Source organism: Anoplolepis gracilipes, chromosome 14 (genome assembly GCF_047496725.1).
Source record: "Anoplolepis gracilipes chromosome 14, ASM4749672v1, whole genome shotgun sequence".
Classification (NCBI taxonomy): Eukaryota; Metazoa; Arthropoda; class Insecta; order Hymenoptera; family Formicidae; genus Anoplolepis; species Anoplolepis gracilipes.
Window position 1 is genome coordinate 8,611,174 of NC_132983.1, and position 25,368 is coordinate 8,636,541.

At 28.2% G+C, this 25,368-nt stretch overlaps 1 protein-coding gene across 4 annotated transcripts in view; it reads left to right on the forward strand.

Moving 5' to 3' along the window:
- Nucleotides 1-25,368, forward strand: part of Jus (EB domain-containing julius seizure protein) — a 47,260-nt gene that overhangs the window by 18,730 nt on the left and 3,162 nt on the right. For 2 of the 4 annotated variants that reach the window (XM_072905567.1, XM_072905569.1), the window contains exons 2-6: nt 8,935-9,087; nt 9,971-10,108; nt 15,442-15,556; nt 20,187-20,374; nt 22,733-22,882. In XM_072905567.1, the coding sequence (XP_072761668.1) occupies nt 8,935-9,087; nt 9,971-10,108; nt 15,442-15,556; nt 20,187-20,374; nt 22,733-22,882 (744 nt within the window). Of the gene's footprint in view, nt 1-8,934; nt 9,088-9,970; nt 10,109-15,441; nt 15,557-20,186; nt 20,410-22,732; nt 22,883-25,368 lie in introns of all 4 variants that reach the window. The other 2 variants (XM_072905568.1, XM_072905570.1) reach the window with 2 other exon arrangements.

Below are 25,368 nucleotides of genomic sequence, written 5' to 3' on the forward strand. Positions count from 1 at the left end.
GAGAACGTTAAAATGATCACGATATAGTTTGGATTATAATGTAACTGATGTAACATTTGTGTTATGTAGAGCACTAACTAAGTATAAAACACATCAAATAAATCAATAAACGACATAACGCAGTATATATAGCTGTTATTTATTTACGTCATGCATGTAGCACGTACATATTATTTTTTTCCATCGCGGTTCGTCACAGCATTACACTATGTCAAGATTAAAAAATGTTATTACATACTGCGTGTTCCAGCGTAAGTGTTAGTTCTTATTATCTCCTAAACTAAAGCAGATAGATTATAACAAATGTATACATTTATACATATACATATATGAAGTTAAATGATTTTATTTATGAAAATAAAATTTTATCAATAAAGGAATCAGAAATTAACTGTATTGCATGACTAAAAGCGAAAAGTAACTAGAATAAATAACTAAAATTAATAACTAGATGCAAAATTTCATAATTTTTGTAAGTAATGTAATATAAGTACTTACAATAGAGTTTAATTAAAATCGCTTAATGTATATTTTATATTTAATTTGCACATTTGTAAATTAAATGAGTTTAAGTTATATTTTTCAAGTTTATTATATAAAATTTCTAATATATTCATAAAGCATATATTGTTATGCCTCTTGTTAATATAAGAAGAATAAGATATGTTCTCACATAAAAGAAACATCAAGAAGCAATTTCGAATAAAATTTTTATTTTAAAAGAATGGATAATATATAATAATGAAAGAATATTACTTTTTAATTCACGAAAATTTAATTGTGAAATTTAAAGTTGTGTTTTCACATATAGAACCGTATTCATTTAATTTGATAATTAAATATTTAATTATATTTTCTTTCTCTCTTATTAATTCTTACTCATATATTATCCGCTTTTTATTCCTTAATTGTATTTTTTAATTAGATATTTTATTTAGGTATTTTTTTAATTTAGATATTCCTAAAAAATATTTATAATTTTACTATATATATTATACATCTATTACTTCTTGTAAAAATTTATATATTTATGTATTAGATATTATTACTATAAGTATAATTATTACTATAAGTATAATTCACACGCAGAAAGTACATAAATAATTTGATATCTTTTTGTAATCTTTTTTGCAAAAATCTGATTAAGGTTAATGTTTTTTCCACATTTGCTTGGGTTAGACCGAGAAATAAGGCTTGAATAAGAGCTCGCAAGCTTAATCTTTGCAAAATATGTTTTTTTCAAACAGAAAAGTTTAAAGGACGCTTAAGAATGTATGTACAGAATCAAAATCTGCAATTAAAATATTTGTCTATGTCTTTACGATTGATCTTTTAGTTACGAGAATTTATTTTTTCATTTATTGCCACACATTTTCAACATTTATGCGTGCGTAGATCACCTTGACGTCTTATACCCTGCAGGAATGATCGATATTAGATATATTACGTCCCAAAGCACTGCAGTGGTTATATTATTGTATTTTTTGCGACAAAACATGATTAAACTCACAAACAGACATATTGTCAGTGCAAAATTTAAAGATTTAATGCAATATGATAGAAGACTTATGTAAAAGCATGAAAAGTAGATTTTTTTGTATTCACAAAAATTGAGTTGTTAACAAAAATTAATAAAATATTTTATCATTAATAATAGTTTTTTTGTTATATCATTCATATATTACTTTCAATTATTATATCAATGCCAAGTTTTTTTGCATTAAATTTTTTTAATTTTTACTTTCTATTTTTATAGTTTTTAAATATTTTTTTTTATTTTATTTTATTATTTTTTTTGTGCAATATTGTTTGATATTATAATTTTTGCAAGAAAGATATAAATATGTAAATTTAAATAATTTTTTTGTTTTTCAATTAGCACATTTCTTTTTACATTATAATTTTTTCATAGAAAAGATACATTTGAAAACTAGACAATAAAATAGCGCTTTTTTGTATGACATTTTTTTTATCTATTGAACTAATAGGACAAATAGGACTTTTTGGTACAATAATTTTGTGAACGGATGCGTAGATTTTCTTTTTTTCTTTAAAATGTATTTTTTTAGGATTACTGTTTTTTGAATGATGTTTATACAGAAATCTAATTAAAATTATCTTATTTGTATCTTTAGTTTATTGGATCTTAATATGCGTAGAATAAGCAGATTTCTAATAAGCTTAATTAATGACTGTAGTTTGTATTATGTACAAAGAAGAGTAGAGGTTTAATCATTATATAAATAACTCTATGAAATATAAAATATATATATATACATATATATACATACGTATACATATATATTTAATTGTATATATGTACATATATACAGGGTGTCTCAAAACGACCGTATCACCTCTCGGGTGCAGGTAGAGCGTATTGCGTTTAAGATGACTCAAAGAAAGAATCGAAATTTACGTTTATGTGTTAATTTATTGATTTTTAATTACACTTTATATTAATATATACATATACATATATACAGGGTGGGTCATTTTAATCGATCCAGTCGAATATCTCGAAAATCAAGCCTGGGAGAGAAAAATATTTCAAGCAGAAGTTGTTTGGTTTCGAGGGGGCCATAAGATGGTACCATTGGTCTGACCTTGAAGAGTCATTTGAAGGTCACATGAATGTCATGTTTAATTTTTTAAATGAGACACCCAATATATATTTTATGGCATATTTTTGTAGCTTATTTCGAGAGCTTTCCAAAACACTATAATCAAATGTTTTATCGTGAAGTACTTTTCGAGTTATAAGGCTTCAAAGTTGCAATATTTTGACATAAAATATAAGATATCGCGTAAAATATTCATTTTTCGATTATCTTATCCTAATATTTTTATGTACAGAATAATGAGACGAATCAATTGATATAAAGAAAACACATAGTTATCTTTAAGAAAAAAATCTGAATTTGCAACTAGCAGTTACACATTTTTACTTTAACATAACCTCTCGAAACCAAACAACTTTTGCCTGAAATATTTTTCTCTCCCAAGCTTGGTTTTCGAGATATTTGACTGGATCGATTAAAATGGCCCACTCTGTATATATATATATATATATATATATATATATATATATAAAATTTTTTTTTAAATGTTTACTTAACCATATTAATAAAATTATGAAGAAACTTTTGAAAAAATAATTGAAATTAAAAACTTATTTGTTTTTTTTAAATTTTATTAATGGTTAAATAGAGATGTTTTATAAAACTTTTATATAAAATATTTTTTAATATCTAAAATTTTTATATATCAAGAAAAGCAAAGCCGCTCTATATGTATATGAGAGATGGTTTCACTTTTTAAAATCGTTTTGGCCAGCAACTGAAAATTTCTATTTTATTAATTTCCAATTCATCTATTTACTCCGTTACATCTATGTAAAGTTTCTGTGAAATCAGGATTTTCGGATTTGCAATGTTTTCTTGTATTGTTTTATTTTAAAAATAAAGGCTAAAATTCATTATTCATTATTTCTAAAGGTCATTATTTCTAAGGAAAACGAAATGTGGAATGCATCCTCTGCAAATTATTATTTACAGCTACGCTACTGTGCATACATACGATTAAATATATACATACATATATACAGGGTGTCCGATCACGACCCATAGCTCAAGGGCAGATAGAGGAGGTCAAACCGAATAGAAAAGTCCTGTACCATCTTGCGATTTTCAGAATAATTATTGAGAAATTAATTTACAAAGATCAGCAAATCCGACGCGAGTATTAGCCCGCTGCAAAAAAATGGCGAGAAGGACAGCCCACCACTAGGCCGGTCGCTAAATAATAATCGCTAATCTATTGTTCTTATCAACGCTTCTCGTCTATGCCCCTGGTAACCGCAAGGCAATGGAGCCTATTTACGCCGCGCGCGCTTAGCGACGTGGGCCATCTTATCGACATGGGCAGATATAGCAAGTCAAACCGAATAGAAAAGTTTTCTACCATTTTACAATCTTCGTAATAATTACCGAGAAATTAATTTTAACAAAGATTGACAAATCCAGGCGAGTACAAGCGCGCGGCGAGAAGGCCCATCCTACTGCTACACGGTTACTAGACGCTCATTGAATAATAGAAGAAGCGGTCTACGACTAGCAATGGCTGTGTATGAGTAACGCGCCTAGTAACCGCGTAGCAGTAGGATGGGCCTTCGCGCGCACTTGTACTCGCGCGGATTTGTCAGTATTTGTTAATTAATTTCTCGGTAATTATTATGAAGATCGCAAAATGGTAAAAGACTTTTCTATTCGGTTTGACTTGCTCTATCTGTCCATGAAAGGTTGGGCGATTATTACCGGACACCCTGTATGTATGTATACACAGGGTGTCTCAGAATGACCGTATCACCTCTCGGGTGCAGGTAGAGCGGATTAAATGGAATAGAAAAGTCCTGTACCATTTTGCGATTTTCGGAATAATTATTGAGAAATTAATTTACAAAGATCGGCAAATCTGACGCGAGTATCAGCCCACTGCAAAAAAGATGGCGAGAAAGACGATTCTTATTTAGCGACCGCTAGACCGGTCGCTAAATAATAATCACTAATTTATTGTTCTTATCAACGCTTCTCGTCTATCCCCCTGGTAACCGCGAGGCAATGGCGCCTATTTACACCGCGCGCGCTTAGCGACCGTCCTTAGGACCGTCCTTCTCGCCATCTTTTTTGCAGCAGGCTAATACTCGCACCGGATTTGCTGATCTTATAAATTCTCTTATAATCTCTCTCCTCTCTCCCTCTCTCTCCTCCCTCCCTCCCTCTCTCCCCTCCCTCCCTCTCTCTTCCTCTCCTCCCTCCCTCTCTCTCCTCTCTCTCTCTCCTCCCTCCCTCTCTCTTTCTCTCTTCTCCCTCCCTCTCTCTCTCTCCTCCCTCCCTCTCTCTTTCTCTCTCCTCCCTCCCTCTCTCTCTCTCCTCCCTTCCTCTCTCTCTCTCTTCTCCCTCCCTTTCTCTCTCTTCTCCCTCCCTCTCTCTCTCCTCCCTCCCTCTTTTTCCTCCCTCCCTCTCTCTCCTCCCTCCTTCTCTTTCCTCCCTCCCTCACTCTCTCTCTTCTCCCTCCCTCTCTCTTTTTCCCCCTCTCTCTTTTTTCTCCCTCCCTCTCTCTCTCTCTCTCTCTCACTCTCCCTCTCTCTCTCTCTCTCTCTTTCTCTCTCCTCCCTCCCTTTCTCTCTTTCTCCTCCCTCCCTCTCTTTCTCTCTCCTCTCTCCCTCTCTTTCTCTCTCCTCCCTTTCTCTCTCTCTTCTCCCTCCCTCTCTCTCTCTCTCCTCCCTCTCTCTCTCTCTCACAAATTATAAGTAATAATTAAGTAATATATATTTCACTTTCGGCAGTTGTTTCTTTTAAACCACAAGTTAATCTCATTTTAATAATGTTGTTAAAAATAATAATCTATTTTATCTTTACAAAAAGAAATTGTCTATGTAAAAAAAATAATAAAAATTATGTTTTTATTTATAGCATTTGTTTATGCATTTACAAAAATTAATGACTTATTTGTTTAATTAGCAGTTATTTTATCTGTTATGTTAATGATTAAAGTAAAAAATTAATTTTAAAAAAATTTATGTTAAAATAAAAAAAATCATGTTAATGAGTGTATATCACATTTTGGCTTTTTATATAGTATAGCCCTTTTTATTCGCGAATTCATTATTCTGCGGTATTTTTTGTATTTGGTAATTGTTATTTTTTAACAATTGATAACAGTAATAATTAACAATTTGTTCCAAGAAAAAAGTAAGAAAATGTTCCTATATTTGCTTTGTATATTTTATATATATATATATAGACATATTTAAATATATATATATATATATATATATATATATATATATATATATATATTTGGAAGTGTGTATTACCAAAATGATATTAAAATGTTATTAAATGATTATATTAACAAAATTAATTAATTTTTAAATGATTAATTATTGAATTTTTTGTAATATGAAAAAAAAGTATGTATAGTACATAGGAGATTACATTAATATAAGAGATTATATATTAAAATGTAGAGATTATTATTGTCAGAATTTTTAAAATCCAGAAAAAATAATTGTGACGATTACGGAAAATTTTATTATTAGGTATCTAATATTGAAAAATTTTTACATTATTTTTAAAAGAAACAACTGAAATAATGCTACAAAAATTGTACTGTGTGTAATTTTATTATACAAAATTATTCCATAAAACTTATTACATAAAATTACAATGAAAAGTTTTCACAATGGAAAGTTTATATTATTACTTTAATCATTTATTTTTTTTAATAATAATACTAGTTTACAGCCAAAAATTATTTTAAATCAGACAAGTGTTTCTTGTAGATTATTGGGTGCTGAAAACGATGCCGCAAACTAAACACCAGCACGTCAGATTTGTAAAATAATTGAGATTGACTGTGAAAAAATTAAATTTTTTTTTTAATAAAAAAGTCAATGTTTGTAATTCTCAGAAATCATTAATGTATTATTCATCTCTATAAAATGCGTTTTTTTATTTCGACATCTTACTTTTTAACCATGTTATAAAAGTTTTTAAGCGCATACAAAGTTTTGCTTAATTATATTAAATAAAAAAAATCATACAATTTTAAAAAATGGCAATGACTTTGGAAAAAATTATTTTTTCTAAAATTATTTTTACGATTATTTGTCTTCTTTTAGATTAACAACTTTTGTCTGGAACATTTTTTCGAAAATGCAATTTTCAGCATCCAAAACTCTAAGAAACACTTTGTCTAGTTCAAAATAATGAAAAGAAAAATATTTTTTTGTAAACTAGTGTAATTTTTAAACATTGAATATTAATGAAGTTTTTTGTAGTAATTATTTGAACATTTTATCTAATAAACCTGCAGTATAATTTAATATTATCTACCAATAATTTATATATTACGTCCACTATATACCGATATTACACTTCTACCTAATATATTTACCGCTATATCTCTAATTATAAGTATATATAAGCTATTAATGTTCAATGTGAAGAGCTCGCTCTCAGTTCCGATTTTGACATTAAGTCGATTAAGAAGCTAGCACAAATGTGCACGAGTATATGCCTTCAAATGGGCGTGCACACATGCAGACCGGAAAGTAATTCAAGGGAAAAAAGAGGGTAGTTGACGGCAACGGTGGTGACGATGGTAGGCGTGGGAGTTTTCGCATGTGAGAGCATTGGCAACGTGCCATAGTGGAGTGACCCACTTTTAATGTATAGATTGACCCGCTTGACGCCATTTTAACTTTGCGCCGTCGAATAGTCGCCACTTTTAATTCTATATTTTCAAGTCACCGCAAACGGATTGTTTTTAATCTCAAAATTTAATTTAATATTTTCTGATTATTATTTAATATTTTCTGATAATTTTCAAGAACTACATATAATAAATATATTTAAAAATATTTCTCATTATCAATAAAATTGCTTTTTAAATTTAGTATAATTTATTTTTAACTTTAAGATAATATATTAATCTGAAATCACACATATTACTTAATTTTATATTAATTAGATAAATGAATAATTAATTTTAATTTGTGTTTGTGCACCAATTTAAATCTTGAATATATTTTAATAATGAAAACTATTAATCTATATTTTTAATTAACATAATTTCTGCTAATAACATTTTTCTAAAAATTATAATGTTAAAAATCTTTAAATTATGACTTTAAATTTTAATTAATTAAATTATAATTAAAATTAAATATAAGTAAAAAGATTTTTTGAAATATTAACTGTTATTTGTTAATATTATACACACACACACACGTGCATACGTACATACACATATATTTATATTTATATTTGTAAGTAAAACATATTTTGTGTATAAGTTCCAATAGAAGAGTGTTACACATATAGGGTGAACAAAATAAAGCGTGACGAATTTTTATCTCCAAAAATATTAGTTCTAGAAGAAAATGTTTTATACAAAAGTTTTATAACTTCGAAAAGAACATAAGAGGCGGTGACATTGATTTGTGTATGTGTCAAGGTCAAATAAAAGTCAATTTTATTTTTTCTATTATGGAATTACCTTACTTTTTTTATATAAATCGATTCCTTGTAATAATCTGCGTAAAAAGTTGTAAGACTGTGATGGCTAAAAATTGTTTATGAGATATTTTATACTTTAATTTTGCATAACTACAAAAATCTTGTAAAATATTTATTTCTCGATTATGTTATCTTAATACTTTTATGCATAGAATGACTTTTTTTTAAGAAAAAATATGTAGCTGTTTTTATATTTTTTCTTAAAAACAACTGTATGTTTTCCTTACATCAATTGATTCCTGCCATTATTCTGTGCATAAAAATATTGAAATAAGATAATCTAAAAATGAATACTTTACGAAATATAATTTATGCAAAATTATGTCAAATTAAAGTATGAAATATCTCGTAAACTATTAAATTTTTAGTTATCATGCCCCCTTAACTTTTTACACAAAGCATTGTGAGGAATTGATTTATATAAAGAATTAGAATAATACCATTTAAAAAAACAAAGTTCACTTCCATATGATACGTACACTCAAATCAATGTTACCATTTTATATTTCTCTCAAAGTCACAAAAGTTTTGTGTAAAATATTTTTTTTCTAGAAACAATATTTTTTTAAATAAAAATTTGTTACCTTTTTTTCACCCTGTATAATGTAGAATACATATACATAATACGCAGAATGTTAAGTTTCTGTTTTCAACTTATGTAACGAGTTATTGATAAATTTTTCATTGATTTCTGAACGTAACTATGATGAGGATAGTACATAATATTTTAATATAATTACACATATGTAAAAGTGTTTAACATAAAACAATAAAAAAGTTAGCATTCTAAAATAATATAAGTAATATAAGTAAACTTATGTTTTTAATAATTCTGTATTTTTTCTTTCAGATTTATCTGGCAGAGGCTCAAAAAAATTTGGCGATGTTTGTGAAGTGGATAAGGAATGCGGTTTTGCAGGCTCCTACTGCGAACCGAAGAAAAAACTTTGTGCTTGCAGAGAAGAATTTGAAGCCACTAACCACCTGGACAAATGCGGACATGGTAAGAGTTAGGATCCTGAAAATTAAAAATTTATTAGAAATATTTTCTTTACAAAACATAGTATTCTATACAAAAGACGTATAAAATAAGAGTAAATTTTTACACAAATTTACATAACACGGAATGTGTATTGTAAAAAATTTATTCTTTAACAATATGCTTGAAATTAGGCGATGTCTTTTTATAATTCCTTATTACATGTTTAAAGATAAAAATATATGGCTAAAATTAAGAGAATTGTAAAAATATGAAAATATGTAATTACGAAAGTTGTACAATATCAAAAAACCTATAATTATATTTATTAATTACAATTGTTAAAAAATAACCTTTTCGAGATGGAAGATCTTTCATTGAAGTTTCGCGGTGCACTCTGGAATGCATCGTTTTGTTGATTGTATGACGATTATATACATTTTCGCGGTTTAATTTTTCTTTTAAATTGAATACGGAATGTTTAAATTTAAAAAATGGACCGTTTGAAAATGTTTAAATAAACGCTACCTAATAATCATTAGAAAGTTTTATAAAAAATTGTTGTTTTTATTCAGTGTTTGGCTCTACTGCTCATTTTTTTTATTGTTAATATTTATACGTATATACATTTATTATATACAATACGTATATACATTTATTATATACAATATTTATAGAATATTTATTAATATTTATATAACATTTTTATTATTAATATTCAAAACCTTTTCAATTATTACTATTTATTACTATTTTGTATGTATGTGTTTGTATATGGGTGTATATACACATATATATTTTTTTTTATATGAAACATTACATTTAGCATAAAGAGTATTAAGTAATTCATTTTTAATTCACATTTCGTAATTGTATTTTGATAAAAATATATTAAAAATCTTTTTAGCGGCAAACGTGAACGAGTCCTGCTTTTTCCACGAGCAATGCGAAGCACGAGTAAGCGAAACGGAATGCCGCGATGGCCGATGCATCTGCCTCTTCGAGAAGATCCCGGTGATACAATCTGACCGTATAATCTGCGTCGGTAAGGAAAGGAATTCTAAAGAAACAGAACCTTTAAGGGGATTCAAAAGCTGTTTTATATATATTACCGACCAAAATTTAACCTGACATGACAATATATTTGCTTAATATAAAAGTTGCAATTTATACACATAAAATAAAATAGGTTACCACTATAAGAATTGCATGAAGGAATATTTGTGAACTTTTAGAAATGACGTCTGACATGAGCTTGTGTTTTGATCTCGCACACTCACAAATGCATAAGAGTAGTTTTTTACAAATTTGAAAAATCTTTTTTACTAAGCTTCTAAAGTCATTTCTAAAAGTTTACTAATATTCTGTTATGTTATTCCAAATGCGGACGCTATATCTCTTACGCGGACATACCGTAGAATTTTTTATATTAAATAAATATTATTACGACGTAACTGTCATTTTTTAATTTTTTTATCATTTTTATATGAAATTATTCACCCCTGTGTGTTACTTTTATAAGTACTTTAATTGTGGAGAAGGATTTATCAATCTTTGTAGCCAAAAAAAGATTTTTAAAATTTGTAATTCATGTTCTGTCAGTAATTTTGATCCTCTTAAAATATTATAAGTATATACTGATAATATATGAAAAATAATGTACTACTGAGACATTATAGAGATGTATATTATATACTGTACGTATATTCACAGTATGAGTATAGAATATTCGAATGATATCATGTGCTGTTAGGGAAGGGGGTTCTAAACCGTCCTGTATTATTGATATTTTTATTACACCAAACTGTTTTTATTGGTTGTAGAAAATGATAAATTCTTTTCCACGATAAAAGTATATACCGAAACCTTTTCGGAATATGCAATCTTTATTTATTATGTTAATAAAGAAAAAAGTTAAGAAATTACAGTTTTTTTATCGACTTCTGGAGCCAGGTCGTAAATAATAATTGCTTGATATGAACGTTTTGCAGTTTGTATCAATAAAATAAGATAGGTTTCAGATATAAATTGCATGAAGGTAAATTAATGAACTTTTAGATATGAACTTAGAAACTTAGATAAAAAACATTTCGTTAAAAAAAATGTTGTGCAGTAAAATGTTTTTTAATAGGCTTCTAAACTCATTTCTAAAAGAATTTTCGCATAACAAAATAATTAATACACATATATACATAGTATAATTAGTATTATCATTTTTATAAATACATGTACACACACACACACACACACACATACATACACACGACACACGCACGCATACATACACACACACTCTTATCTATCTCTTCCTGTCGCGATGTTGAACTGCAGGCATAGACTCGTCGTGTGATCTAGAATTTAAGCAAAAGCTGTAATTGCGCATAACAAAATAATAGTAGCAATAATTCAATCGGTTAAATATATGAATACTCATCTGATACCAGTTAATAATACGAATTATCCCACGAAATTCTCTATTAGTTGCCGCTTTCCGACAGATTCACGAATTTGAAACAATAGAACAGAATAAACCAGCCAATTAGATAACCGATAAATCAATAATACATACATTTTTAATAGTTATTATTACTTCTTATTTCCTATTTTTCTCTCTTTCTCTTCATCATTGCGATCCTCTATGAGGATATCGAAGCGCTCATTCGCATAGATATTCCGCTCGGCTACCGCGAATCGTGCCCTTCCGCTCCTTTCCGTCATGCCAGGACGTGACAACGGAAGAAAAATAATATTTTTCATTTTTAAAAGTTCACAAATATTTCTTCATGCAATACTTACAGTGGGAACCTATTTTATTTTATGTGTATAAATTACAACTTTTATATTAAGCAAATATATCATGGTAAGTTTGATTTTGTCGGTAAAAAACATTTTGTATATTTGTTGAAATTTTCTTGTGTAGAAATTTTTGTGTTAAATTTTTAACATACTCTTATGTTAATATAACATACTGTCGTTATTTTATTTTAACTTTTCTGCATTGAGTTAATATTCACCGTTTCTAAGAGTTAAAACAACACAATAACAAGTAAATCTTACACTAGTTCACATTTTTGTGTTAATTTTTTACATATTATTTGTGTTATTTATTTACATATTTGCTTCTGTTAAATTAACATTAAAATTAGAGTGGATAAAGTGGAGCACGAGAAATGTGTTAAATTTAACACAACATTTTTTACCGTGTAATATAGAATAGCTTTAGGATCCCCTTAATGAAATTCCTGTCACATGCCCACATGCTTCGACATGCCTTAGCAGGAATTAAAAGCGCAGTATTAATAAAGCTTGTCTTATTTCGACGTCTTTCAAGGATATCTTTTTTATATAAAAAATAAAAATAAAAAAATATACAAAAAGATAAAAATAAGAAAAAAATAAATATGAAATAATATTGCGGTTTTCTGATACTTATTAATATAGATGAAATGATCGTTAATAGTCGTAAATAAATGATTCGTTTAAAGAATAATATGCATATACTTAATTCAATTTGTTTCTTAAAAATATTATTTTTATATATTTATTTTCTAAAGATTAAATAAGAAAGAGAGAATTTAAAAATTGTAAATTTATTAGTTATAAAATTACTAATAAAAAAGATTAAATGTGACAAAAAAGCTCTAATAATAATAAGCAGTAAATATTGCGAGACTTAAGGAGCGAGCAACACAGCAAGGTATATGGATACAAAAATTAATAAATTGATAATGATTAATGACGAGACGCAAAAAACAAAAAATTAATAAATTACAGAACACATAGAAAGATAAATTACAAATTAAATAGAGACATTTATATGTAATAATATATATATAATTTATATATATAATTTATATATATACATATACAGGGTGTCTCATAATTAACGAGCCAACACTCGTGAACGGGTAGAGCGCGTTAAATGGAATAGAAAAGTCCTGCACCATTTTGCGATTTTCAGAATAATTATTGAGAAATTAATTTACAAAGATCGGTAAATCCGGCGCGAGTATCAGCCCGCCGCAAAAAAGATGGCGAGAAGGACGGCCCACGGCTAGGCCGGTCGCTAAATAATAATCGCTAATCTATTGTTCTTATCAACGCTTCTCGTCTTCCCCTGGTAACCGCGAGGCAATGGCGCCTATTTACGCCGCGCGCGCTTAGCGATCGTCCTTAGGACTGTCCTTCTCGCTATCTTTTTTACAACGGCCTGATACTCGCGCCGGATTTACCGATCTTTGTATATTAATTTCTCAATAATTATTCCGAAAATCGCAAAATGGTACAGGACTTTTCTATTCCATTTAACCCGCTCTACCTGCACTCGAGAGGTGATACGGTCATTCTGAGACACCCTGTATATATATGTAATATTATATATAACAGTATATTAAAATAAATTTATATTATTTCTTTGATATTTTTAGACTTGCAGAATAGAAAAATCGATTTATGTCAAAAAATCATATTTCATTTAAAAAATGAATGATTTAAAATATTAATATCAAAGAAAAAAAATTTTTAATTATTTTTTTATTGCAGTTTGGTGTTTGTATAAAATATATATAATTTTATATGCAATATTTTATAATATTTATATATATGTGAAATATATACAGGTCTCAGAATTCGCGGACACGGAATGCACAGCGTGATTGTTCGTGCCAAAAGAGGCAATTTTTTCCTCAGCAAAAATGTCGAGAAAAGTTATCATTTTTTGCTAGTTTCCAAATTTTGCTATTATATATCTCTGTAACTAAGTCTTAAATAAAATTTTTAGTAAACTCTACCTAAAATTAACTGCAGAATATAATTGCATTAATCTTTTAATTCTACAAAGTTTGATTTGCGACAAAACCCATCTTTTTCAATTGCTTATAATTGAAAAATTATTGATGCCTCGACATTTTTGCTGAAGAAAAAGTTGCTTCTTTTGACACGGACAATCAGGCTGTGTATTCCGTGTCGGCGAATTCTGGGACACCCTGTATAATAATCTCTCTCTCTCTCTCTCTCTCTCTCTCTCTCTCTCTCTCTCTCTCTATATATATATATATATATATATATATATATATATATATATAAAACTTTTAATTAATTTTCTTTGCTGGAATATTAATATTTTAAATCACTCATTTTTAAAATGAAATATGATTTTTTGACATAAATCGATTTTTCTATTCTGCAAGTCTAAAATTATCAAAGAAATAATATAAATTTAATATATACTATTTATATACTATTTATATACTATTTTAATATACTATTTATAACATAAAATATACAACAATTTCAGAAGAATATTTATTTTTCGAATTTTAATTTTTTATTTAATTTTGTGAGTGATTTTATTTTAATACTTTTATATACAGAATGATAAAATGATAAAATTATTTGATATATAAATTATATAAGTGCATTAAAAAATTACATCATTATATATTACAGATGCAATGTTACTTATTACTATACAAAGAGATAGAATTATGAATAAATTCTAATTATTTTGTAAAAAAAAATTAACTAATATTTTAATAAAAGAATTAATATGATTTTATGAGATAATTTATATTTTATATATACCTATGTAAAAATTGATATTTTATACATACATCAAAATAAATTATAAAATATCTAATAAATTGTTTAATTTTGATAATTTTACTTAATATTTTTACAGAAAGTGTAGAATGATTAAAGTTAAGATTATTATATATTATAATGATATTTATATATTATATTTATATATATATATATATATATATATAATATATATATATATATATATATATATAATGAAGATTAATCTATTCACATAAATGTATAATTAAGTAAAAAATAAAATAATTAAGTAAAAAATATATGATCATAATTATGAACAATTTAAGATAATCTTGATTTTTTTTAAAAAGTTTTTTTTAAATATTTTTTTAAATAATTTGTTGTTTATTCAAAACACACAGTTTTATATATAATATTTTTTATAAACTAATATTTATAAAAAAATAATATACATTTAAACGATTTTTATTACAAATGCCTAAAAAGCCATGAATACCATTACAATAAATGTTTTTATATGTGTGTTTGTATGTAAGCGCGTGCATGTGTGTGTATATATGTTGAAATAAAACAATTAAGAATTGGTAACCATTTTTTAAAATTATTTTGATTGGATTATTAATTTTTACTTTATACTTATGTTTAATGCAGTTTTTAATTTTGCGATTGTTTCTTATTTTATCATAATAATAACATATTATTATCATAACAATACATGATGATATTGTTTAGCTTAATTTTTGTAAGATACTTACATATGTGAGTTTTAATTTATAACTTCTAATTTTTCATGCATATCGACTAATTTATTTTCAGCCGAGATTAAAGAACCAACCAGCCTCCAATACATTGATCCAGCAATGATCGGCGTTCTCGTTGGCATGGCACTGATGTTTATCATCATTTGCGTTGTTCTTAGACTCTTCAGCAAGTAAGCAAAATAATTCAATCGATATTAAACATTACATATTTACATCGTATGCATTAAGTGCAGCTATTATTTCAATTAATACGTATAAAAATAAAACGTAATGCTATATATATATATATATATATTATATATATATATATATTATATATATATATATATTATATATATATATATATTATATATATATATATATTATATATATATATATATATTATATATATATATATATATATATATATATATATATACAGGGTGAGGAAAAAGTATTTTTCAGGGAAACCCTGAAACATCTCGGAAAATATAAGTTATACAGAAAAATGTGTCGAACAAAAGTATGGTTTCGAAAGGGTTATAAACTGATGATTTTTGATTAAGTACTTTTCGAATTATGAGGCTTGGTACAACATCAGCCTCGGTAATGCGTCAATATTAATTTTTTGATTTTTTTTAAAGAAACAACCATGTATTTTCTTTATGATTATTATTATGTGCTAAAAGGTATTGAAATAAAATAATCGAAAAATTAATATTTTACGAGATATTTCGTATTTGATGTCAAAATATTGGAACTTTCAAACCTCATAACTCAAAAAGTACTTAATCAAAAAATATTTAACTACAGTGTTTTGGAAAACTCTCGAGGTAAGCTCTAGAAGAATATACAATAAAAAATAGGGTGTTCCATTTAAGAAATTTATAGTGACCTTCAAACGACTATCCAAGGTCAAACCAATGGTATCATCTTATATCCCTTTCGAAACAATACAACTTTTGTTCAAAACATTTTTCTGTAAAACTTATTTTCCGATTTTTCAGGGTTTCCATACTTTTTCCTTTATATATATATGTTGTCCCGTTAATTTTTAGAAGAGTATACATACATATATGTATACAATATAATAGTAGAATATACATATAGTAGTGTATATATATTTTTATGTATATATATATATATATATATATATATATATATATTATAGACTTACCGAATCACCTGTTAATGGTGGATTCCTGAGGTCATTTAGAGACGAAAATCCTAAAACCAAAATGTCGAGGTGTGTACAATAGTTTTCAAATGGTAAGAGTTTAAAGTTGACCAATTAGCATAACAAAACTTCGCGCGCTCAGGCACGTTGCATATTAAAAGTGCTACCGCACTAAATTTAATTATCGACATTGAAATATTGATAAATTATGTATTTAATTTATTGTTAAGTTATTGTTATGTAGTAATTTATTGTTATTAAAATAATTTTATAAATTTATCTCCTTCATGTGCGGTTAATAAATTTTTTGGTATTAGAATATCTCCGCAATGACAGAAAATCCTCGTAATTCCGCGCGCAACATCGACATTGAATTTAATTGGGTGGCTACGAGGATTTTCTGTCATTGCGGAGATATTCTAATACCGAAATTTATTAACCGTACATAAAGGAGATAAATTTATAAAATTATTTTAATAACAATAAATTACTACATAACAATAACTTAACAATAAATTAAATACATAATTTATCAATATTTCAATGTCGATAATTAAATTTAGTGCGGTGGCACTTTTAATATGCGACGTACCTGAACGCGCGAAGTTTTGTCATGCTAATTGATCAACTTTAAACTCTTACCATTTGAAAACTATTGTAGCCTCGACATTTTGGTATTAGGATTTTCGTCTCTAAATGATCTCAGGAATCCACCATTAACAGGTGATTCGATAAGCCTGGAACACTCTGTATATATACATATATATGTATATATATATATATATATATATATACACTACTATATGTATATACTACTATTATATTGTATACATATATGTATGTACACTCTTCAAAAAATTAACAGAACAACAATTTTTTCACGAAAAAATTGTCAAACTTCGAAGTGCTGTATTATTTTGCGAGGAATCATCCTACTGAAACAAATAAAAAACCAAATTAAAATTTGAGACGTCTACTTTGAGATCTTCTTGGACCTATAAAAATAAATTCATTAATTTTGAAGTTATGTAACTTTGAAGTGGAATAAGGCAAATAAGGAAATGAAAATCTCAACTTTAACGCATCGCACCGAGTGATTTCTTCTGGCTTATCAAACCAATTTCAAATTAAAAGCTGTTTCTTTAGCTTTAATTTCGTTTTTTATTTTTCGTGGAACGATTTTTTTGCCAAGTTATTCCACTTTAAATGAAAAAACTCTTTTTAAACTTTAATAGGCCATATTAATCCTTTGAGTCACAAATTTTTCTAATTGTCAGTATTTTATAAAATTTGGTATATAAGGGTTTTTGGGGTCGCTGATTACGAATCCGTTGTCAGGTTTTCAAAATTCAAGATGGCGGATTTAATATAACAGACGAAATTTTACTTCCGCCATATTGGATCTCTATATTAAATTTTTTTCCTTTAGATTCAGATTCTGCGATCTAAAAAAACCTTTAGAAAAAAAATTTAAAAAAGAATACGACTGTTACTTTCAATTTAGAACAGAAAATATTGTTTTTTATATATTTTTTATCAAAAAAGGAGGATTTAACAAAAACAACAAGGTAGAAAATTCTAAAAAAATTCTGAAAAATATTTTAGAGTGTACTAAGATTATAAAAAAATTGCCGTATTTATTGTCATAATAGATTAGTAGAAAATGCATTTTTTCGTAAAAAAGTACTAATTTCGACTGTTTGTTTATATATGATATTTTTGCAATTAACAATTAATGACTGTTCATATTTTTTTTTACACTTATTGATGTTCTAGAGACTCTGTAGAAACAAAAAAATCCGGTATTTGTTGATAAAAAAGTAGTTAAAACAATAAAAAAACTACGAAAAAAAGGTGGGTCTCTGGGTGACCCGCTGTGACTCAAAGGGTTAAGTAGACAGATCATCATACAGGAATGAAAAAAAACATTTTGAAACTTAAAGTATCAGCTTTCAAGTAGTAAGACTAAATTTCAAACATGATTTCTTTATTCATGTCGTTTTGCATTTTGAATTTGGGTCCAAAATTTCAGTACGTCGACAATACAAACTAAGATGGCTGCGCATAATCTAAAAATCATTTTTTCGGTTGCTCCAGCTTAAGAATAAAAGTTGAAAATGTACTCTTTCAAATGCACTTTGGTTTTTTAAGATTTCATTATTTTTGGCGGAGATATTCAACTTTAAAGTTTTGTGATAGAGTTTTTTAAACATAAATATACATATAGTGAACGTATTCTTCATCACGCCTACAGCTAAAAATGTGCGTACGCGTACGTGCGTGTGTGTAGTAAAAGAGTATGAAAAAAAGCAATTATTTGCTTGCGTTGAGATGATTAAGACACAGAAGAGATTAGAACCCCGTGATTTGTCACTTCCACAGTATTTATCCACTTCAAACTCTTTCTCCTGTGTTTTCATCGTCTCAACACAGACAAAGAATTGCCTTCTTTCGTACTCTTTCTACAATAATATACAGGGTGTCCGGTAATAATCGCCCAACCATTCATGCGCAGATAGAGCAAGTCAAACCGAATAGTTTACCATTTTGCGATCTTCGTAATAATTACCGAGAAATTAATTAACAAAGATTGACAAATCCGAGCGAGTACAAGCGCGCCGCAAAAAAGATGGCAAGAAGGACAGCCCACCGCTAGGCCGGTCGCTAAATAATAATCACTAATCTATTGTTCTTATCAACGCTTCTCGTCTATGCCCCTAGTAACCGCGAGGCAATGGCGCCTATTTATGCCGCGCGCGCTTAGCGACCGTCCTTAGGGCTGTCCTTCTCGCCATCTTTTTTGCAGCCGGCTGATACTCGCGTCGGATTTGCCAATCTTTATAAATTAATTTCTCAATAATTATTCTGAAAATCGCAAAATGGTATAGAACTTTACTATTCGGTTTGACTTGCTCTATCTGCCCATGAAAGGTTGGGCGATTATTACCGGACAATCTGTATATATATATGTATATATACAGAGTGTCCCATAAAGATTGAATCAACGTTAGTGAGCAGGTAGAGCACATTAAACTGAACAGAAAAGTCCTTTATCATTTTGCGATTTTCACAATAATTATTAAAATATTAACTAAAAATACTCAGCGAATGAGCGCGCGCTTTTCGCGGCTAGACCATGGGCCGTACACTCTAGGCGTTCCAGCGATGAAGTGTCACGCGGGTTGCACAGCAACGAAAAGTATGGTTGTTTTTCGTTCCCGTGCAATCCGCGTGACACTTGCCGCTGAAACGCCTAGAGAGTACGGCCCATTGTCTACCCGCGAAAAGCGTGCACTTATTTGCTAATCTTTTTTAATTAATATTTTAATAAATATTGTAAAAATTGCAAAATGGTAAAAGACTTTTCTGTTCAGTTTAATGAGCTCTAGCTGCTCACGAACGTTGATTTCCATACTTTTCCTTACCCTGTATATATATACAGGGTAAGGAAAAGTATGGAAATCCTGAAAAAACTCAAAAAATAAGTTTTATATTATTTTTTATTGTAACATTATATTTTACAATATATTTTATTGTATTGAATATTTTAATGCAAAAAGTTTAGCTATTAAAAATAAACAAAAAAGCAGTTACAAGAAATTAAATTGGAGTCTATTCTCATTTAGTGCGATGTAAAATTGCAGAGCTCGCTGGCGAGAAAATCGCACCATCTTTAATACACCTAACGCGCGATTGATGAACGTTTCGTTATTGAGGGAGAATAAACTCTTGCACGCTCAGGAGAGACGTGGTTCAAGGGCGAGCGTACGAATGCCATCACGACAACCCTCGATGGCTTCCTTAAGAGCCCATTCGCCGAACGATGCACAAGGTGCGAAAAACGTTCACCCACTAATAGCACAGAGTGTATGACTTTTTTTATTCACCTATACTAAGCAAGCAATTACACGAAGTCCCGTTCCAATAGAGCAAGTGACTTTTTTGTTTCTTTCGAGACATTTAGGTTTGTTCTTTTTAGCTGGATTAGTACAGCACTAGTTCAATATAGTGCTTACACTGCACTGCAATAATTTTATAAGTTCAAAAGTACAGAAAAGGATAAAAGAAACGCAATAGTGTAGTAATCAATATGGCGTTCTACAATGAAAATGATATGATGAAAATATACAAATAGCAGAGATAGCAGAATAATCTGATGAAGAAGATATAATCATGATACCACCAGCGGAACCAATATTAGATGAAAATGATCACTTAAAATAAAACTTATAACTAATTATATAAAAATATTAAAAGATTATAACCTATTTTAATGTTTATTTTTGGTTTATGTATGTCGCCATATTGAACTGTACCGTTACACCACCTCAGGACCTGGAGTAAGCAGTGCAATAAACTGTTGCACGGAATATTACTGCACTGATAAAAAGAACAGCAACATCTGACGTCACTTCCGCTAAAACAAACATTTTAGTGTACACTTTCTGAACTAGTGCCGCCAGTTCAGCTAAAAAGAACAAACCTAGTATATCTCGTATTCTTTTGTTTTATTTTGATTTTTCAAAGATCATTACTAAGTATCCGATTTTACTATGATACCAACAAAATTTACTCTTCTGGTTACTACTGATTCTACTTTAATTACATAAAAATTATATAAAAATTGAGAATAGGACTCATAGTTTATATGATATTTTTTGCTCAGAATGACCTATCAACTTTGACAATTTGTTAAAGTTTTTGTTACACTTATTCTAAATCATCTGATATATACATATATATGTATATATAAGAATGTACTTTACCTATGTATCTACATCTATGTATTTACTTTTACGTAGAAAAACTCTTCTTGGTATTGAACCTTTAATGCAGAATTTTTTCTATGCACGTTCAGTAGTTTAGTAAAATCGTAGTTATACTGTTAAACGAATTGTTGAAGCTTTAGTTTTTTGCTTACAGTAGGATTCATCGCTGAAATCATTTCCACGAATAACATTTTTAATCTTATTATTTTAATTAAAACTTGAAAATATATAATTTATTGTTTGGACATTATTTTTTTTATTATTATATAGTTTTATATCAAAATATAAGTGACACATCCTACAAATTGATATATTTCTGTATACTTGAATTATCAATTACTTTTTCTTATGTTTTAAATTTTATATATACACACACATATATATATATATATATATATATATATATATATATATATATATAAACTTTTTATTCTTAAGTGAGTTTTTATTTACCTATTCAAACTTTAAGTTAGCAATGTATTTTAATTTATTTATTTTTCTACTGGATTTAGTTTTGTTTTTGCAATTAACATTTGAAATAATCTTTCTTAAAGATTTTATCTATAATTGTTATAATAATTTTGACTATACTATGAATCGAAACTCTTTTTATTGTAAAAATTTTTCTGATGCACGTAATTTCTTCAGAATATAAATTTGACTTTATTTTAAAATTTAGAGATAAATCGATTTTACTTATTTATAATGATGATTTATTTCTACTTGTGAACTTTTTTTTTTGTAAAACCAAACAAACGCGTTTATAACTTATAGCAATCTAGTTACACTTGTCCTTTTGAAGGAGACACGTTGTATACTTTAAATTTAATAAAATTTACAGTTTTATTCTAGCCAAAGTTTTTTTTGAATATATAGTTTATTGTAAAGCTCGTAAATATTGTAGTTGCTTGCTATAGTAAAATATCGTTGTTTGTATTCGCACAACGAATTGTTTATATTCACCGATATTATTATTTATCGATAAAATTAAATATCAACAATTATTCATAACAATTTAACATATATTGTCAAAATTATAAACTACAGTATGTAATCATAGTAAAAGATTTTATTTGTTGTATAATTGTGTTTTGAAATCGATTCAAATATTAAGAGTTTTCATAAATATTATTTACGTCTTACATCGCTATTCTATTTAAATAACTAAGAATCTTAGATTCTGCTGAATTTCTGCCAGTTTACTGTCAAATTCTGTTTGAAGAATATCTTTCAGTATCGACATCTCGTTAGCGCTGTCAGCAAAATACGAGGACGCAATTAATGTCAATCTGTTTTAATAAAACTTTGACTAATTTGCTGACATCTCTCAACAGATCGCTAGCATATTTCGCTAATTCAAATCCTAGGCAGCACCAGAAGACTATCTTAAAAATTTCTAAAAGATGATATAATGTTTAAAGGCTGGAGTTGTCTGTATTGTCGACTAAGGACGTATTTGAAAACAAGTTCAGTTACTGCCAGTAAAACGAGTGCAGTTGACAGCAGTGAAAATTACTGGTGCTGCGTTTCGATTCTACTGCCAATAAAAGCCAGTAAAGTTAAGAGTAAAGGTAAGAGAAAACAGATGAACGATCTTAATAAATATAATTTTCCATTAAAGGAAAAGAAGTGTTGCAGAGGGTATATAAGTATTTATTAAATATTCTTATAATACTAAATACATTACGTTAAATTTATATTAACTCATACATAAGTGATATACTTATTATAAGAACAAATCTATTCTAACCTCTGATTTATTCCTTGTTTTCTTTCTCTTCTTTATTTTGTGTATTTAAAGTTATAAAATTGAGTATTTAAATATTCAATTTTAATACTTTAAATACATAAAATACATAAAATGATAAATTAACCAAATAACTATATTTTCTGTAAGGGATGTACAAATATAGTTATATACCTAAAATGTGATTTAAATTTGATATCTGTGTACAATGCAACAACATGCTCCAAATAATTTCTAATTTTTTACACTCTCCTCTCATTTTTGTCATTATATTCATTATGATATCTAATACCTCTTCAATGTCATCACTGTCACTTGAAAAGGCACTAGTAGAAGATTCGAAAATAACATTGTCGAGTAAAATATATTCTTCCATAATTATATTTTAATAATTTTTCCCAATATGAGTTAATTTATAAATTATTGTTTTTTATATTTAAGTCCTTCTTTTCCTTTAATAAAAAATTATATTTATTGGGATCGTTCACCTGTTTTCTCTTACCTTTACTCTTAACTTTACTGGCATTTACTGGTAGTAGAATCGAAACACCTCCGTAAAGTTACCCAAACTACTTTAATTTTTTTATAATTAAAATTAATTAATCGTTTGGAAATCGTTTGGAAATCGTTTGGAGATGATTGGAAGTCTAATTAAAATGTTTGGAGGTTCATCGTTTTTTTTAAATTAAATAATTAAAATTTCGATGTAAAGTTAGCCGAACATTTTTATTTTTCGTCCAATCGAGTTAAACAAGAGTTTATTCGATGCAGAATCGTTAGGTGATCACGAATAAATTCTTTACAACGTTTGGAGGTCTATAGTTTATCCGAAAAATGAAAAAAATCATGTGCGGTAAAATTCCAAATTCTTTTAAGGCTGATTCACACTTTGGCAGAAAAGCAGGTAAATGTGAAGATGACCTCCTCACCGATTTTCTTGAAAATTTTTTTAGTAATAGATTTTGGCTCGAAACGAACGAATCTGGCAGAAAAAACCATCGCTCTGCCACGCGAAGCAGGATATAAATTTTTTAAGATGATCACTTTGAGACTTTGAAACCTGTCATTCGGGCGACGTATAGTGACATGAACGTGCGCTGCGGTCACGCGCGCATGCGTTTTAGTAACTTACACAAAATTTTAAATAAATCCTTTTTAATTTTAATAAATCCTTTTTATGTTGCTATGCATGTTGCAAACCCATGTGGAATCGTATATGCATTGCAAAGTACATGCTTAGATGGGAGTGCATAGGGGGACGAGGCGAAACCCCCATAAAAAAATATAACAAAACTTGAGAGCGTAGAAACTACCAAGGCTGACAGTACTGTGTGAAAGTTTCAATGCTATTTTCCTAAGCAAATGCTATTTGACTGAAGCGCTGTTAGGCAAATGGCTCAACGAAGCGTGCATCGATGCATTCAGTATTTATTTTGTAAGATTATGAATAAAAAATTATAAATATAGTGTAAGAGTTCGGACATAGGTTGAATTAAAATATTACATTGAGACTTCCACACAGTACTGTCAGCCTTGGTAGTTTCTACGCTCTCAAGTTTTGTTATATTTTTTTATGGGGCTTCGCCCCATCCCCCTATGCACTCCCATCTAAGCATGTACTTTGCAATGCATATACGATTCCACATGGGTTTGCAACTTGCATAGCAACATAAAAAAGATTTATTAAAATTAAAAAGAATTTATTTAAAATTTTGTGTAAGTTATTAAAACGCATGCGCGCGTGACCGCAGCGCACGTCCATGTCACTATACGTCGCCCGAATGACAGGTTTTATCATAGCCTCAAAAGTGATCATCTTAAAAAATTTATATCTCGCTTTGCGTGGCAGAGCGACGATTTTTTCTGCCAGATTCGTTACATTTTGAGCCAAAATCTATTACTAAAAAAATTTTCAAGAAAATCGGTGAGGAAGGACCGCTCATCTTCACATTTACCTGCTTTTCTGCCAAAGTGTGAATCAGCCTTAAAAGAATTTGGAATTTTACCGCACATGATTTTTTTCATTTTTCGGATAAACTATGGACCTCCAAACGTTGTAAAGAATTTATTCGTGATCACCTAACGATTCTGCATCGAATAAACTCTTGTTTAACTCGATTGGACGAAAAATAAAAATGTTTAACTAACTTTATATCGAAATTTTAATTATTTAATTAAAAAAAACGGTGAACCTCCAAACGTTTTAATTAGACTTCCAATCATCTCCGAACGATTTCCAAACGATTAATTAATTTTAATTTTAAAAAATCAAAGTGGTTTGGCTAACTTTATGGAGCTGTGCTACCAGTA